This window comes from Candoia aspera, chromosome 3, assembly GCF_035149785.1.
Source record: "Candoia aspera isolate rCanAsp1 chromosome 3, rCanAsp1.hap2, whole genome shotgun sequence".
Lineage (NCBI taxonomy): Eukaryota > Metazoa > Chordata > Lepidosauria > Squamata > Boidae > Candoia > Candoia aspera.
The window spans coordinates 43,678,956-43,697,608 of record NC_086155.1 but is presented as its reverse complement, the minus strand read 5'-3'; the positions used below and the strand labels follow the sequence as shown (position 1 = coordinate 43,697,608).

Below are 18,653 nucleotides of genomic sequence, written 5' to 3'. Positions count from 1 at the left end.
GGTTTGAGCATTACATAGGGCATGGCAGTTCATCTCATTGGCAGGTAGGGATGGTTTGGGGAAAAGTTAAAGGAGTTATTTTTTAATTGTGATATATCTGCTTTATGGTTGACATTCCAGTTTTCATCTATTTGTAATTCAAAATAGTGGGGAGCTATGCCTTTGGTCTTCCTTCATAGTCAGAGGGTGCTTCCACCTATTTTCATTCATGGCAGTAAAAATTCGTTTGCTGTCCCTGTACTTAATGATAGTGCTTACTGTATAACCTCTTATTTAAACGAACATTAGAAAGGATTTTTCACCTGGAAAGAGCAGCAATATTATGGTTCCCCTTCTGTGAACCCTTTTGGTGCCTGTTACAGGGTTCCTGTTACAATGCGCTGTCAAGCACATTGCTTTAGTTGGATTATTTCTTGACCAGATAGATGGGATTTAAACATGCTTTTTGCTATGGGCGAACTTAGTGCCTATGTACAGTAAGGAAGTAACAAATAATATGCAGGGGTATGTCAAAATTAATGTGGAGAAGATAAATTGGGGGAAGGGGTCAAGGATCAATTTCCGGTGCAGTTAGAATTCATAGCACCTGATTTAAAAGGTATTAGCCTTCTCCAGATGGTTCTCTGTGCTATGACACTGTGAGTAATGTGGTGCAAATGTTGTGCATGTGGAAATCTCCTCCTCCTCTCTGTGTAAGAAATGGAGTCTTAATCCTTGCTTCCAATTTGAATCAAACTATAGTTACATGGAACATGTATCCTGGCCTTGAAAGGTTGTGCTGTGAAGTCTGAATTGGGAAATGGGTTTCAGCAATCCATGGAAAGTTCCTATTCGTTTCAAATACAAAAAAAGTACAAACTTTCCTGATACACCAGAGGAAAGGGAGCACAGATCACTTGCTTGAATTAGTGTGCAGGCTTGTTTAAATTAGAGCTGTGTTTTAACATAATTTTCTGTACTTCATGTTCTTATGATGGAAGCTTTCATTTAATTCTTGTAAGCATTATTCAGTGACAGCTAAACACAACAAATAATGAAAAATGGTTCTCTCTATTGCATTTTGTGTCTCTGGCTTTAGCTTAGACTGTGCTGCTTAGCCTTAATAATATGCTGGTGTGTATCGGTAATGCTCATTTTGTAGAAGTGAAGCAGAATGTGGATACAGGAAGAGTTGCGGTCTGGAGAAATCATACTTCTAAAGCAGTGATTAAAAAAAATAAAAGCACCAACACGCCATCTTAATAATAATAAAAAAAGGTTCATTCTGAAGATCCTTGGAAGTGCTGTTAATTATTGCTTCACATACCCAGCTGTTGATGTGCTCTGTGATATTGTCATCAAGAGGAAGCCAGCCCTGTATTGGAATACATGCAGTTACTCAATCATTAAGAGAAATATCAACACAAATTATGACATATAAAAGGAAAAAGCAAACATGGAGGAAGTCTTTGTAATGAGGATAAAATATTCAGACGTGTATTTTTACTGTTTCTGTCCCATTTGCCCTCCACGAAACATGGTCCTTCCCTTGTATAGTACTCCACACAGGAAGAAAAAGGTTAAAATGAAAGTACCATTCCTAAAAAAATGATGCAGGAAAGCTGAAAAAAACAGTTTGTGACTATTATGAGTTGCACAACAATATGCAGCTGTAAATCCAGCTTTCTTGGCCATTAGTTGATTAAAAATGCATTTGAAAGTGAAATTCTCTTTCCCATGCACATGCCAACAGAATGGGAGAGCAGGCTCAGAAGCATTAGAACCGATCTATGCAACGTGTCTCAGATTTGCTGAGGCACTTTTGATTAATAAGCTTAATTGACTGTTGAAGTACTTGACCAATGTGATGATTGAAGCAATGGATTTCCTGCATTAGTTCTGAAAGCCTCATTTAAAGACAGTAGTATTCAGTACACAGGCTGAAACATTATTGTGTAATTGAGGACTGCACTTGCATATCATTAAGAAATCTGTTCCTACTATATTCACCTGAAAGGAAGACTAGTTTTCCCCTAAATAATTCACCTTTAAAATGGAAGGAATGTTTTACTTTAGATTTATGGAGAATACAGTAACTGAGGCAGGTTTTTTCCCCTCTAATTTTTTTTCCCTTTTTCAGGTCAGGGAGGGATCGTTGTAAATCAATGTTATTTTCCTTTTGGAGGAATAACATTTTCATTAATTCAAATAAAAATGTATCTAATGTTGTTATGAGTGTTCCAAGTACCTGAAAAGATATCACACAGAAGGCCAGGACCCATTCTTTATTGTAATAGGGGACAGGACATGATGTAATGGTTTTAAGTTACTAGGAAATGAGATTCCAAGTTGAACATAGGAAAACATCATAACTCTAAGAGCACTTAGATAGTACAAGCAGTTACCAAAGCAGAAGGTAGTCTCCCTTTCATTGTGTTCAAGGAGAGGCTGGACTGCAATCCACAGAGATGCTTTAACGCAGGACTTTAACCTTGACCAAGGGATTCAGTGGCCTAAATAGTTTTTCCCAACTCTGTTTCTAATCTAGTAGTTAAAGAAATACTGTACACAACACATTCTTTACAGAGTGCAAGTAGAGACGCTGCTAAAAAGCATTTGACTGTAGGCAGCTACCATTTTTATTTTCTAAGAATGCCTATGCAGACTTCGATGGCTGAAAGCAAAGAGGAACTGAGGAGCCTTTTGATGAAGGTGAAAGAAGAAAGTGCAAAAGCTGGCTTGCAGCTAAACCTGAAAAAAACCAAGATTATGGCAACCAGCTTGATTGATAACTGGCAAATAGAGGGAGAAAACGTAGAGGCAGTGAAAGACGTTGTATTTCTAGGCGCAAAGATTACTGCAGATGCTGACTGAAGACGCTTAATCCTTGGGAGAAGAGCAATGACCAATCTCGATAAAATAGTTAAGAGCAGAGACATCACACTGACAACAAAGGCCCGCATAGTTAAAGCAATGGTGTTCCCTGTAGTAACATATGGCTGCGAGAGCTGGACCATAAGGAAGGCTGAGAGAAGGAAGATAGATGCTTTTGAACTGTGGTGTTGGAGGAAAATTCTGAGAGTGCCTTGGACTGCAAGAAGATCAAACCAGTCCATCCTCCAGGAAATAAAGCCAGACTGCTCTCTTGAGGGAAGGATATTAAAGGCAAAACTGAAATACTTTGGCCACATAATGAGAAGACAGGACACCCTGGAGAAGATGCTGATGCTAGGGAAAGTGGAAGGCAAAAGGAAGAGGGGCTGACCAAGGGCAAGATGGATAGATGATATTCTAGAGGTGACAGACTCATCCTTGAGGGAGCTGGGGGTTGTGATGACCGACAGGGAGCTCTGGCGTGGGCTGGTCCATGAAGTCATGAAGAGTCAGAAGTGACTAAATGAATAAACAACAACAAAAAATGCAGACTGCATAAGATTATTTTGTATTATTATTAATTAATTAATTAATTAATTATGTCAGCTGGGTTAGAAGTCTAGTGAGAACCATTAGTGTCTGTATGCACACTAATTTAGAAAGTTATCATGGACAGCTTTTCAAGAAGGCTTTGACCAAAGTCTGTGATCCAACTGTTGGCTGTACTGTACATGACAAAATAGGGTATATTTGTTTTACTATTAGGAGAAAACCCTAAATAAGTTTCCTCAAACAGTGTCTGTCTTTTGGAACTGCTTGTCCTGATTTATATTGTTTCCTTTCATTCCATTAGAACAAATAACTTGTGAAATATTCCAGCTTCATTTAAGCTAAATATTTTGTAGAGCCTCCCTTGCTGTTCTTCTGGGTAGTAAGTGGGGTTTACAGTGTGAACCTCTAAAATGATGTGAAGCACCCTTTACTACATAGCAGCTCTTGAAGCTCTAGATGCTTATGTGCCACTATTACCATATTTAGTATATTTCCCTTCTTTTATTTCAAATTCTTCATTTAAATGAAAGTTCATGTTGTACTTGCCCTAAGGCACATTTAAGCAATCTTTGCTCCAAATAAAAATACAATAAGCATCTAATGCCAGATAAATGCTAAATGATATATTACCTCATTTTTTCTCTTGGGGTTTCTACTAATGCCTCTGCCCTGCAGAACTTTAGCATCCCTACTTCATATTTATTTCCTGAATTAGTTGCTTTGCACAGCTGGATAGAGCTGCAGTTTTTACAAGAAAAGTTGGAAGTATTCCTTTTTTTAAATTACTGCTATTTTTTGTTAGCTGTAGCATGATGGACTGTCAGCTTCAGAGGTTCTTTGTACCCTTTTGGGTTTAGTCCCCATGTCAAAAGTGCTAGAAGTAAAGGAAATAGTGACTGAAGAGTTTGCAAGGTATTCTTTTAGAACATTCTAAATTGTGGGTATATGTATGTGTGCTATACTAATAGTGTAATATGGTATCTGCTCTTCATATACAGTGCATTAGGAAAGTATTCAGACCCCCTTCACTTTTTTCAATTTTGTTATGTTGCAGCCTGATACTACAATCGTTCAAATTTATTTTTTTCTCATTAATCTACACTGTACCCCATAATGACAAAGTGAAAACAGAATTTTAGAAATGTCTGTAAATTTATTAAAAAGGAAAAAGTGAAATAGCACATGTATGTAAGTATTCAGACCCTTTGCAACACCACTTGAAATTTAGCTCAGGTGCCTCCCATTTCTCTTGATCATTGCTGAGCTGTTTCTATGCCTTGACTGGAGTCCACCTGTGGTAAATTAAATTGATTGGACATGATTTGGAAAGGTACACTCCTCTCTATAGAAGGCCTTACAGCTTAGTGCATAGTGTATCAGAGCAAAGGCCATGAGGTCAGAGGAACTGCCTGAAGAGCTCAGAGACAGGGTTATTGCAAGGCACAGATCTGGGGAAGGCTACAAAAAAATTTCTGCTGCACTGAAGGTTCCCAAGGGCACAGTGGCCTCCATAATTCTCAAATGGTAGACGTTTGGCACAACCAGGACTCTTCCAAGAGCTGGTCGCCCAGCCAAACTGGGCAATCGGGAGAAAAGCCTTAGTAAGAGAGGTGACTAAGAACCCGATGGTCACTCTGACTGAGCTCCAGAGTTCCTGTGTGGAAATGGGACAAAGTTCCAGAAGGACAACCATCACTGCAGCCCTCCACCGATCTGGGCTTTATGGCAGAGTGGCTAGACGGAAGCCTCTCCTCAGTGCAAAACACATGAAAGCCTGCTTGGAGTTTGCAAAAAAGCACCTGAAGGACTCTCAGACTGTGAGGAACAAGATTCTCTCATCTGTTGAAATCAAGATTCAACTGTTTGGCCTCAATTCTAAACATTATGTCTGGAGGACACTGTGGGCAGATTGCTAGGAAAGCCTTTGGCCCAGGAGAGATCAGAAAAGTCACACACCAGGCATTTCTATAAAAATAATTTTTATTTACAGAAAGCAAACATATTTAAAAGCTTCTGCATTCTTACAGGCTCTCAGTGAGAGCTGCTTAACTCTCTACATGCCTACACAGAAGGGAAACTGAAACTAAAACAAGTCCAGGCAAGTTCTTCCCTCCAGGTTCAAAAATTAACATCTGAAAAGGGGACAATTAAATTCAACCTCTTCACCCAGCCAAAATGATTAGTTACCATAGTAACCTTATGCTGTAGTAGAAAACATTAACACTCCCCTTTTTATACTACAGAATAAGATGCAAACCAATTTCCTTTGTTAACTCTTTGTGTCTTGGTACAGCAAGAGGTTTGGTTAAAATATCAGCAATCATGTCTTCTGATTCACAATATTTCAACATTATTTCTCCTTTGCTTATCATATCTTTGATATATTGATATCTAATATCGATATGTTTTGTCCTATTTTTGCAGACTTCAGATTTTGCCATAGCAATGCAAGCTTGATTATCCTCATAAACAGTTATAGGCTGGTTCACTTCCATGCCTATGTCTTTTAACAAATGTTTAAACCATATAACCTCATTACAGGTTTGTGTTAGAGAATAAAACTCCGTTTCTGCAGTGGAAAGAGCAACAAGTGTTTGTTTTCTAGAATGCCAGCCTAAGCTAGATCCAGCAAATTGAATTAAAATCCCAAAAATGGATTTCCTGTCACTGACATCTGCTCCCCAGTCAGAATCGGCAAAAGCCTGCGATTTCTCGGTTCCAGAGGCATTTAGCTTCAGGCAATAATTCTTTGTTCCTTGCAAATACCTCATTAACCTCTTCAGTGTTGCTTTTCCAGTAGATGTAGACTTCTCTACCTGTCTACTTAAAATGGCCACAGAATTTGAGATATCTGGGTGAGAATGATTTGCAATGTACAGTAAACTTCCAATTGCAGATCTATATTTCTCTGCCTCAGTTAATTTTCTCCTATATCTTTCTGAAAATCTGTTATCATCGGAGTAGAGACTGGTTTACAGTCTTGCATATTAAAATCCTCTAGGAGCTTTTGAATTTTACTACATTGGTTTAACAGAAAGCTACCATCCTTCTCCCTGTGTATTTCTAAACCTAGGTTGTTATAATTCCAAGGCTTTTTAATGTGAAATGGCTTTTCATGCAGGCTTCAAAATCAAACCTTTGTTTTTCTGTTGGTGTGAACAGCAGCAAATCATCAACATAAATGCACAGATACATACAGCCTTGTTTGTCTTTCTTTATATATACACATGGATCTGCTTTTCCTTTTTCAAAACCAAAATTCTGCAGTTTTTCATCTACTTTTTGTTTCCAGGATCTAGCAGCTTGTTTTAACCCATAGATTGACTTCTGCAGTTCACAGACTAGATTCTCCCCTTTTTCATAGTCAGGGGGTTGCTGCATGTATAATTTGTGGTCTAAATCACCATAGAGAAATGCAGTTTGAATGTCATAGTGGTGAACTGACATTCCTTTGAGTGCAGCAATTTTTAACAGTAATCTAATTGATTCACCTTTAGTAACTGGTGCAAAAGTCTTGTCAAAGTCTAAATCTTTCCTTTGAGTGAACCCTTTTGCAACTAACCTTGCTTTATATTTTTGGATTTTGCCATCAGCATCCCTTTTCAGTTTGAAAACCCACCTGCAATCTAGACAGCGTTCATTGGGAGGTAGATTTACCAGTTTCCATGTTTTATTTTCTTTCAAGGATGCTAACTCCTGTTGCATGGCAGAATGCCAATTTTGTGCAATCTCAGGTGGTAAAGCATTCACTTGTTCTAAAGACTCAGGTTCTGTGAATATGTGAAAAGCCTTTACTGTTTCAGCCTGAAAACGTGATGGAGGAATGCCTTTATTACTTCTCTGAGATCTGCGAGGTAATACAGGGCTTAAATTTTGACTCCTATCACTTTCCTGAGAAGCTTCTGTCTCATCAGACAGATCTTCAGTTTGCTTTTCTGGTTTAATGTCCTCATCAGGCAAAAAATCACCATCAGCAAGTCCTTGCTGTTCTCTTGTGGTGGTCAGATCAACTGGAGAGCTAGAGTTTAATCTCCCCCAGTTTTGTTCAGCAAAAGAAGCGCTTTTGCTAATTATCAATTTCTCTCCCCTTATGAACTTATAGCTCCTTTGGCTTTGTTCATAGCCAACAAAGATGGCTTTCTTTGTTGTGGGGCCTCCTTTCCTTCTCTGTTGTTTTGGAATATGAACCCATGCAGTGCTACCAAACACTCTAAGATGGTTTACCTTTGGTTTCACACCATAAAACAAATGGAATGGAGTGTCCTGAATCACAGTTATACAATCTGTTTTGTACATAACAGGCAGTAGATATTGCCACTCCCCAATACTTAAAAGATAAATGTGAATCTTTAAGCATGCATTCCATCGTATTTTGCAAGGTTCTGCCCTTCCTTTCAGCAGCACCATTTTGCTGAGGGGTGTAAGGGTTAGAAAGAATTTGTTCTATCCCCTTTTCCACTAGGAACCTTTTGAATTTGTGAGAAAGGTACTCTCCTCCCCTATCACATTGGAGTGCAGATACAGGCCTAGGGAATTTTCTATTTGCCCATGTCACAAAACTTTTAAATTTCTCAAATGCCTCATCCTTATGTTTTAAGATGTAGATAAATGTGTATCTTGAGAAATCATCAATGATGGTCATTGCATACCTTGCTTGTCCAAGACTTGGAGCAAAAGGACCAATAATGTCAGAGTGTACAATTTCCAAAGGTCTAGTTGTAACTCTGTCACTGTGCTTACTCACAGGAGCTTTTAGTGTTTTGCATTCTTTGCAAACTACACAGTCTAAGTATTTATCACAGGGTTTTATCTTTAGGACAGCACACAGCTGTGGCATTTGTGCTATATACTTGAAATTAGCTTGACCAAATCTTCTGTGCATCAGGTGTACACATTGGTCATGATATGGCTTGTTGCCAACTGCAGCCTTGCAGCTTGGCTGCCTTGCATTTTGCACCATGTACAAGGAGTTTTTTAATATACCAGTAGCACACAATTTTATGTATCTCACAACCATTTTTCTTAAATGTTATGACATACCCTGTTGCAGCCAACTGTGCCACAGATAAAAGGTTTGATTGTAAATTTGGCACGTACAACACACCTTTTACAGTTTCTCCCAAGCAGGATAAATACAAGTCACCTTGTCCCATAATTTTGGTCACAGACCCATCAGCCAAAGATACACTTTGTCTTTCAGTTTTAGACAGTGACACAAAAGAGCTTTTACAATTACATAAATGACAATTGGCCCCAGAATCTAACACTCATACATCAGAATTACCCTTCTCAGCAACCTGTGCAATTTGGCTTGTCTGTAGAGCCTTCTTCTGTGTTGCCCTTGTGTTCTTCTCTGTCTTTCTACTCTTGGGTCTCAAGGCACAGTCTTTCTGCAAATGTCCAGCTGAACCACAGGTGAAGCATCGCTGGCTGGCTAACGCTGTGGCCTCAGCTTCCTTTCCCTTCTTTTCCCTCATTTTCTGGTACTGCAGCTTTCCAGAAGAGATGGGGGGGGATCTTTCCTCTCTCTTCTCCCATTCAGCGAGTAAGCGCTGTGTAACATACGATGGGGTGAGGTCTGCTTCAGGCATAGCCTCCAGGGTACAAATCAGTGTGTCCCATGTTTCATTCAATGAGGACAGGAGGATATATGATTTTGTGAGAGGTGTAAATTCAATCCCTCTCTCCTGCAACTCAACAAACAGTTGCTGAATATAATGCAGGTGCTCAGGAAGGCTATCTCCTTCTACAAGGTAGGCTTTGTACAGCTTTTTTTGTCAGGGTAACTTTATTCCCTGCTGTTGCCTTTACATACAAGTCTCTCAAAGCATCCCAAAGTTGCTTTGCAGACTGCATACCTCGCACGTGGACTAGCTGATTGTCCTCAACTCCCAGGATAATGGTGGCTCTAGCCCGCTCATCCTGTCTCAGCCATTCAGCACAGGGATTTTGGGGGTTTGCTCACCAATTGGCAGCCAAAGATTCTCTCTGCGAAGATACATCTCCATCTTCAGGGCCCAATTCAAATAGTTGGTCTCTGATAGGCGCTCCAGAGGCATCACTGAGGGCTGGGAGGTAGCCATGGCTTCTTCCTTCTTTTGCAAGTCACCTCAGCTGGCTTCTTTGTCCTGTAGACTGGCAGTTGCTGGAAAATCTCCAGGTGGCTCCAAAGAAAATCTTCACAGGTCTTTGCTACCTGCCTTTGAATTGTGCATGAGGTCTGGAGGTGATCTCTCTATTCTCTCTGGGTTTTACTGGGCTTACTGGGCTGTTTACTGGGCCCAGAACCTGTGGGCAGATTACTAGGAAAGCCTTTGGTCCAGGAGAGATCAGAAAAGTCACACACCAGGCATTTCTATAAAAATAATTTCTATTTACAGAAAGCAAACACATTTAAAAGCTTCTGCATTCTTACAGGCTCTCAGTGAGAGCTGCTTAACTCTCTACATGCCTACACAGAAGGGAAACTGAAACTAAAACAAGTCCAGGCAAGTTCTTCCCCCCAGGTTCAAAAATTAACATCTGAAAAGGGGACAATTAAATTCAACCTCTTCACCCAGCCAAAATGATTAGTTACCATAGTAACCTTAATCTGTAGTAGAAAACATTAACAGACACCAGGCACTGCTCATCACCTGCCCAATACCATCCCAACAGTGAAGCGTGGTGGCAGCATCATGCTGTGGGGGTGTTTTTCAGCAGCAGGGACTGGGAGACTGGTCAGGGTTGAGGGAAAGCTAAATGGAGCAAAGTACAGAGATATCCTCAATGAAAACCTGTTCCACAGCGCTCAGGACCTCAGACTTCACCTTCCAACATGACAACAATCCTAAGCACACAGCCAAGACAACACAGGAATGGCTTAGGACAACTCTGTAAATGTCCTAGAGTGGCCCAGCCAGAGCCCTGTCTTGAACCCTATAGAACATCTCTGGAGAGACCTGAAAATGTCTGTCCTCCAATGGTCCCCATCCAACCTGACTGAGCTTGAGAGGATTTGCAAAGAAGAATGGCAGAAAATCCCCCAATCCAGGTGTGCAAAGTTTGTCACATCATACCAAAAAAGACTCGAGGCTGTAATTGCTGCCAAAGGTGCTTCAACAAAGTACTGAGTAAAGGGTCTGAATACTTACATACATGTGCTATTTCAGTTTTCCTTTTTAATAAATTTACAGACATTTCTAAAATTCTGTTTTCACTTTGTCATTATGGGGTACAGTGTAGATTAATGAGAAAAAAATGAATTTGAATGATTGTACGATTGTAGTATCAGGCTGCAACATAACAAAATTGAAAAAAGTGAAGGGGGTCTGAATACTTTCCGAATGCACTGTACGTTGGCTGATATCCAAGGACTGTTTTCAACTCAAAGGTTGGATAGTAATCTAGCCATTCTAATGGATACAAACATTGTATTTCTGTCAAACCTGGGTATAGATGATTCTTGTGTTAGCAAGGAGGAAAGGAAGAAGTAACATATAGAATACTTCTTGGCAGGTGACTCTAAAGCGGTATATAACAAAACGTAATTACAATAGTATGATAAAAAAGTTCTTCAAGCATACTGCATTAAAAAAATGCTATCAAGATCCAGATATGAACTTACTACTGGCTTAGGTAGTATAAATTCTTGAAACTTGAGGGCCTGCCTAAATAAAATGGAATTCATGGCTAGCCTTCAGAAAGTATTAATGACAGGAAAATTCAGCTGCTCTGTGCATAATAATGATAATGATAATAAAAAATTAGAAGATGGGGCAAAATACTAATTCATTGGACCACCTCTGACTACTCAGTGATGTATAAAAGAATCTCTTCTGATGTCTGCCTGACAGAGCATAATAGTAGAAGTTAATAAGTAGCCAGAGGTTAGAAACCAGGAGATCAGTTGTGAGAAAAGAGAGTTAAGACACAAATTGGAGTCATGGATGGAGAAAAGTCACAGAGATTTCAGACTGTACTAGGATCTTGAACGAACATTTATGTCTGTTGAATTAGAGCAATGTGATTGAGTTTTCGAGATGTATTTATAATGTCCCACCTTCAGTTTAGCTTGTCCTAATGTTAATACTTTCACAAAGTCTGATTCTTATTTACCAAAGGTGAATCCTAAGGCTTTGCCTCTGTCAACATAATTATCCCTTTGGACTTGGGGACATTCATTTCCCAAGCAATTCTTCTCCTTCTAGCTCATACAGAGGCTGGCCTGCCTCTTGCTCAGTTCTCCTTAAATTAGGTAGTGTCAGTTCATGGACTACTTCTGAGACAGCCACATTCCAGCCAACACTTGAAGCCCTCTCTTACCTTTGCCTTTCATCTGAAGCAGCAGTGTATGGTTGCTGCCTCCTTTCTGATTTCTCCACATTAGGTTGATTCATGATATCTGAGCAGAATATCCAGCCAGACCTCGCAACTCAAAAGGCTTTCAAATTAGCATTTTAACTCTCTACTCCACTCACTAGATTTTGCTTTCCTGCAACCATGGTATCCTACTTTTTACTTCCCTTTAGATGATACCAGTTTCATAATATGGTAGCTCAAAGATGGCTAGAACAAGCATTAGGGTTTTTTTTTCCTTTATTGTTGAGTTCCATTTCAGCAATCAACCGTTCATTTTTAAATTACTTTCCATCTCTGGGAGAAGTCTTTATCACCATCTGGTGGTGACAAAGTAGCTGTCTCCCAGAACTGGAATATTCCTATCTGAGTTGTTTATACAATGTTCCTCATGTCTTGATAAGAACTTGCTTTGGTTCTGTGGTTTTGGATTCGAATACAAATAGCACTTTTGCAACTGTGGAGCTAATATGCATTTATGAAGACTGTCCAGATAGAATACCTGGTAATTGCTTTTCCTTTTTTCACCAAGAATTGCACATGACTTTGCTAGGTTATACAGATTTTAATGCAGCAGACAATGCCAAGTAGATCAATGTTTTACATTTTAGAAGCTATTCAGATCCTGAGAAGAGTTGCTTGATTCCCAACCCTCTGACCACTTTCCTCCTTTTTATCATTTTGGGTTCAGAAACTGGGGAATTTTGGCTGACTTGCAAAATAATAAATTCCTAGGGGTGTTTAGCAATTTAAATTGTCTCATTGATCTTTGTTATAACTGTAATTTGGATTGGCAGAATTTTTGGAATGATTCTGTAGGCAGTTTGATCTGGCCAGTTTTTTAATAAATGTAGCTCCTAGGCCCTTTCCCGGTAAAATTAAAGGAGGTACTAAATGTGTTGGTTCTTAAGGTGCCACAAATCTTTGTTTTTATTGTTGCAAAGACTAACATGGCTTATATCTGGAAACTTCATCATGATGAGGGGGATATGTGTGCAGATACCAGTGGAATCACATGTATGGTATATTGAATCAGAAAGTTGCATAGCCCATATACTAATGAGGTAAAGCTATAGTATATGTGCCACTTCTGTTTTTTGTCTGACCACATGATTTATTCTGTATTCCATATTACTTACGAGCTGATGTGTAGAGAAGATCACTGCAAAATTAAGCTCCATGCGCTGAGCTATTCAACTTTGCTACATATTTTGTAGCCCTTCTTGCCTCATAATGCATTGCCTCGGTTGAATTTCCTTATATGGATTGGGAAAGATGCTCTTGTCAGATTTCATTAAATGTTTTATTTCCACATTGGCTCAAAGTAATATTTGCCTCCCCCCCACCTTTCTTCTGCCATTGTTAATAAATGCAGAATTTGCATGATTGTACCGTTACATTTCTTAATATATTTTATTCAACATGGATGAAAAGAATAAAAAGGCAAAGCCTGAGATAGTATTAGTAATAGCCAAATTCTGGCACCATGAAAGAGCTACTGAACACAATATTGATTAGATGCAATTAAGTGAATTCATCTTCCAAAAATAAAGGAACTCCAATACCTGTAGTGAAAATAGAAGACTGATAAAAAAGAGGCCCAGTTATTTATTTATAATCATTCTGTGCTGCTTCAATTTATCAGACTCTAAATGGTATATAGCAATAATTTGCATAATAAAATGCAATCACAATACATAACAAACAGCAATCCTAAAAGAATATATGTGCTGCTGTATCTCACAACCATAAAATTCTAAAGGCAGTCTTGAATGGCCAAGGGCCATGAGAGTAGTGCCCACTCATACTTCTGGGGGCATCTACCAGAGAGAGCCTATTTCTATGCCCCCGGACTTAAAATAAGTGGGGACCTTCAGTGGACACTGTCTGTTTGAATATATTGGGTGAGCAGATAATAAATAATTAAAAATAGTTTACACTGATTTTGTTGTTTTATAGTTTATTTAATATCCAGGCTAAGCGTGTGCATTTGTATCTGTGAAATGGGAAGGGAGGAATTTTCCAGAACAGAAGAGCTACTCAGAAATCATGTAGTGCAAGATCTGTTATGTTTGCAATTTTGGTGCAAAGACACAGCATTTCATAATTGCAAGGGTAAAAGGAGATGCTCGAAGAGCATTAAGGTGTTGGTGACCAATAAATTGCAGTCGCAGGCTTCAGTTGATGTTGTAAACATACACCTATTCAAGCCATCAATTGTTGTTTTTTAAGTACATCCTCTCCTGCCCATCAGTTCTCCAAGGGGAAGAGTGCTCAGTAGCATTCCCTTCTGTGCGCTTGCATATTACTCCCTTAGGTCCACTTGCTTCTCTTTTCAGAAGTCAATTTCACAACCCAGCCTAGAGAGACAAGCTGGCCTAGTCAATTTCATAATTTCACAAAGACCATAGAAAATGCATTAGTTTAATTTTCCCTCTTTGCATGATAATATTGCATATTCCCCAATGGCATCCCACAGGAAAAGCAGATTGTGTTGCAATTTTGAAATACAGAGTTATCTCTTTCTTAAGGACAATAGTATTGGGAGACTGGGTGATAATATGTGCTGTTTGCTTCAGAATGAATTTGACAGTGGTACTGGATGTCACTTGTTAGCAGAATTGTTTGATAAACTTCTGTTAGCTTGAGGGCCCCATTCCAGAACCTTGTGGAGGCGGCTTGGGGAGGGAGTAGTTAAGAGGTGAAAGAGATCCTTATGTTTTTACAGGAACTAAAGAAATACCCATTTTGCCATTTAACCCACAGGCATTAAAGGGGCCTCTGGAGGCTACGGAAGGATTGGTGGTGGTTTGCGTATGGCCAGTACTTCTGCACTTCTCTTCTAAGAGAAGTTCTTTGCGACACACCATTTGCATACAGGAGACTTAAATATAATTAAATGGATTATGAAGTGACTCTCATTTTCAGATATATTGCAGTATTACTTCAGCACTAAGATAATGAAATGGAACATGCTTCACTCTACCTGGAATTGCAGGTAGCCTTAAGTTCACTTAATGTAAAGATTTTATAAACTGAAGAAGTCATTATAGGGGACAGTTTCTTCCTCAATTCCTTTTTTGGTGTATGCTGTTTGTTAAGTGGAAATAGTATCCAGGGGAATAAAATTATGATACAGTAGCTGAATGAACTTAATATTGAAAAGATGATGTGTAAATAATTCAAAGATCAGTACTTAACTTTAGCTTTCTTCTCTCTGGATGTTTCCATAAAACATTTTTATTCAGGTAATTGTGACACTTGAAGAAACAGGAGTTTTGTATCTTAAACAAATCATAGCCAAAACAAAGAAAGATGCATGTTTTACTTTAATCAGTCCAGCTGGACAGAAGTAGGAAGCCAAGGCTGACTTGACTGTTGTTAGTTGTAAAGGCAAAGGATGTTCAAAAGAAGTTACTCCAACTGTCTGAAGATTCTAATGGATTGTTCTGCTGTTGATGTTCACATGGCAAGCTTGGGCACACTTGAGGGAAAATACACTTTTTTAAAGCCTAGACATGTTATTTCTTCTTTGCCTACTTAGTTTTATTAAAGATCACATTATTATATGAAAATAATAATATATGGAAATAAATTTAGTTGGCTTGAATTTCCATTATATGTTCCCAAAAATCTTTTGCTTCAAAAGCAACACTTGACTTCCTAATACTCCTAAATAATTCCTACAGTAATGTTTTGTGTAAGTCATTTATGCATAAGTGTGAATGCAGATCAAATAAAGATATGTTTAGCTCTCTGAGCAGAAGTATTAAAGAACTGCCACTTTTCTTTTTCCCCCGAGTTATCACTTGTGCATGAGAGGAACTGCTATTCCCATGGAGGCTTCGTTTAATGGCATCCGTACACTGTGGCCAGCTGCCTTTTACATTTTCATTTTTAATTACAATGCTTTGCAGGCTTTTTGGTTTAATTGATTTCTTTACTCCCTCCTCCCTCTTAATATTGGATCCCAAGTGCTGTAGTTGACAAGACATTCAGTTCCCTAGTACAGCCTCTTAGCATAACAAGAATAAAGCAAGGCAGCTGAAGCCATTGACATTATCCTGCATTAGCTGTATTATGCCAGGATTTCTGCTGTGGGAAGCATGTTAGGCACAGCTCCTGTCATGATTTTTTTAAAAAGTGTCAAGCTACATATTAATGATTAATCTGAAGATGAAATATCTTTGAACCTTCTGATGAACTGCTCCTGATTTTGCTCATGGCCAGTTTACCTGAGAGCTTGCTCAAGCCAGACTAATATAAGCAGAGTCATGTTGGATTGAATTAATGATCTAGAGGTCCATCATATTCCATAATGGTCAGCTAGATGCCAGTGGGAAAGCTTTTAGGAAGATACAAAAGTAGCACCATCTGCCCTCTTATATTCTTAGGAATGGCCATGCAGAGAAGAATTGAGTTGTTAATTGTGAAATTGCTTTAGCTTCAGCATGTAAACACACATTAGATCAGTTGACTGTCATTGTTTAGGCAACTTGGTGCTCATCAGATATTTGGGGCATCAAGCTTCCATAATCTGTGCCTGTTGGCAATGATGACTGGAGAATATAGAAGTTGTAGTCCAAAACATACAGCACTGTTTGTATGTGTTATTAACACAAAAGCACAGACACACCAGTTTCTGTCTGTATGGTAGGCCAGACCCGTATGGCTGAAGTGCCTAGCATTATGCAGAAAATAAATCTAAGAGGTTTTTTTTTCCTATCATAATTAAAACATCAACCTAAGACATAAACAGGCCTTAAGTAGAGTGCTTCCCATGTTCAACAGAGTCTTATGGCAAAAATATTGATTTTGGCATAAGATGTATATATTATGGATTATTCATTTATGTGAATAACTGGGCTCTACTCTATTAAACCTTATTCTACCAGGTTCCTTTAGGTGCTGTGACTAAATTGCTCCCCCTCCATTTGCTGTTCCATACTGTTTGAACAGCAAGGATGACATAGGATTCTCCATAGAATTATGATTTCCAGATTTCATTAGAGAGATCTGTTTCCTGTTTCTGGTAAATAACAGATGACATAAAGGTGGTTTCTGGACTGAACTACTTTAGGCTGCAGGTGTGGTCTTCATCTTTGACTGTTTATACAAAATCCATTCCATGTAGTGAGACTAAACTGTAGTCTCACACGCTAAATTTTTCTGCTGGAAAAAAAAATCAGCCATGCAGTTCCCTCACCTTCAGTATGCAGTTGTACAGTCTAGGTACAAATTTCTCATTTCATCTGCTGTTTGTGTGAAATTAAGCCTATGATTATGCAATCATTTTAGGAAGCTACAGCACATTGCTTTGGGGAGCCATTTTCCAGGAGGTTGTTTGTTTATATTGATAGGCACTAGCGTGCATTCTTACATATGCAGTAAAAGTATGAGTAGATATGGCGGACCATACTTCAAGGAGGAAGACTAACATTTTTCTTTGTAATTATGTCTTAGCGTTTATATACTTTCATGAATGATATCAGTTTTTTTTTCATTTTTCTGTATTTGATTTCTGAAAACCTGATTGCTTAATCTGTGATTTAGTCATTCCCCGTCTCTCAGGCTATTTTGTACCTTTTGCTGTGTCTTCCATGCTGCAAAATGCGCACATTGGGAAACCTGGATGTTTATTGTTTACTCCATATCTTAATTACAGTTCATTTTGTTCTTTCTCCCTAGACTGCAAGTACACCTGCCATCAGGAATGCAGAAGGCTCATCCAGCTGGATTGCAGCCAACGGGAAGGAGAGACCCACAACAAACCTTCACCAGAAAATACTTTAACACAGAACTATTGTCAGGTATGGTGTAGCATCTCCATCTAAACAGGAGCAGAACTGAGTCTTTTCTGGAAGCTAAGAGATTAACATGCATATAGGAATAGTTCACTGATGTGGGTGACAGAAGTAATGACATTCTGTCAAGGTTTGAGAATTTGTGAAGAAATGTCCCCCCATCTGAGTATAGATATTGCATTCTCCAGTAGGTTTTTCCATTGTGACAGTGTATCTTTTCACAAGGTTATGCAAATTTGCATCTCTGCGCATATATTTGACCACATGGAAATGCTGGCAGTTTATGCTAATGTGTAGCCTATGTATGGTAAATTATTCATTGTGCTCAGGTCACGATGGGTATTTAGCTTAAAGACACTGATGCAGATTAAGGCTGAAATCTGAGAAATATATTTTGCCACATGTGTTTACAGAAGGGAGTAATATACCATCTCTAGTGCAGAACCAGAAGATTATTCCTGATAATAGTAGTGAAGTCAGAGAAGACATCGAAGAAGACATAGGGAAGGAGCCAGGAGTTTTGTGAGATTGTGAAGTACAATAGAAAAAAACTTAAGTTTCAGTGGCACAAGTTACCATGCAATGAATAGAGTAGGTAGTTACTGAGTGATACCAGGACCTGCTATGGAATTTGCAATCTCCAGAATATAGTATTACACAAATTCATGAGGTTCTGCTTCATAATGACCATATGATATTTGTAGGAACTGAGACAGCATGTCTCTGAATAACAATTGCTAACCAGTAGTAGGAGAAAAAAAAATCTTTTGGGCCACAAGAATGTAAGAAACGTAGGATGTTTGACTAGCTTGAGTAAATAAATAAATTAAATAAGTCAATGGATGGCAACATAGAGCTCATGGATATTCTCCTTGGCACCTGCCAGGTTCCCTGTCATATCCAGTTTGAATCATTTTTAAAGGTATATTTCATGAAGAGAGAGAGAGACAGATAGACAGAAACTGGTATCCTGCAGACAGAAATAGTGGTAGGAAGAGAATAATTAAATAGGTGTTATCTTTTGGAGGGGAGAAAGTTGTTTAGGAGGTTTATATGATTTTTTAAAATTTATTTTTATATAAAGGGGAGGAGTAACTGTACTGAGTG

General features: G+C 38.7%; 1 protein-coding gene across 2 annotated transcripts in view; it reads left to right on the top strand.

The window, feature by feature from the left end:
• The window catches only part of RASSF5 (Ras association domain family member 5), a 107,183-nt gene that overhangs the window by 22,945 nt on the left and 65,585 nt on the right, over positions 1-18,653 (top strand). For both annotated transcript variants that reach the window (XM_063297479.1, XM_063297480.1), the window contains exon 2: positions 17,431-17,552. In XM_063297479.1, the coding sequence (XP_063153549.1) occupies positions 17,431-17,552 (122 nt within the window). The remainder of the gene's footprint in view (positions 1-17,430; positions 17,553-18,653) is intronic.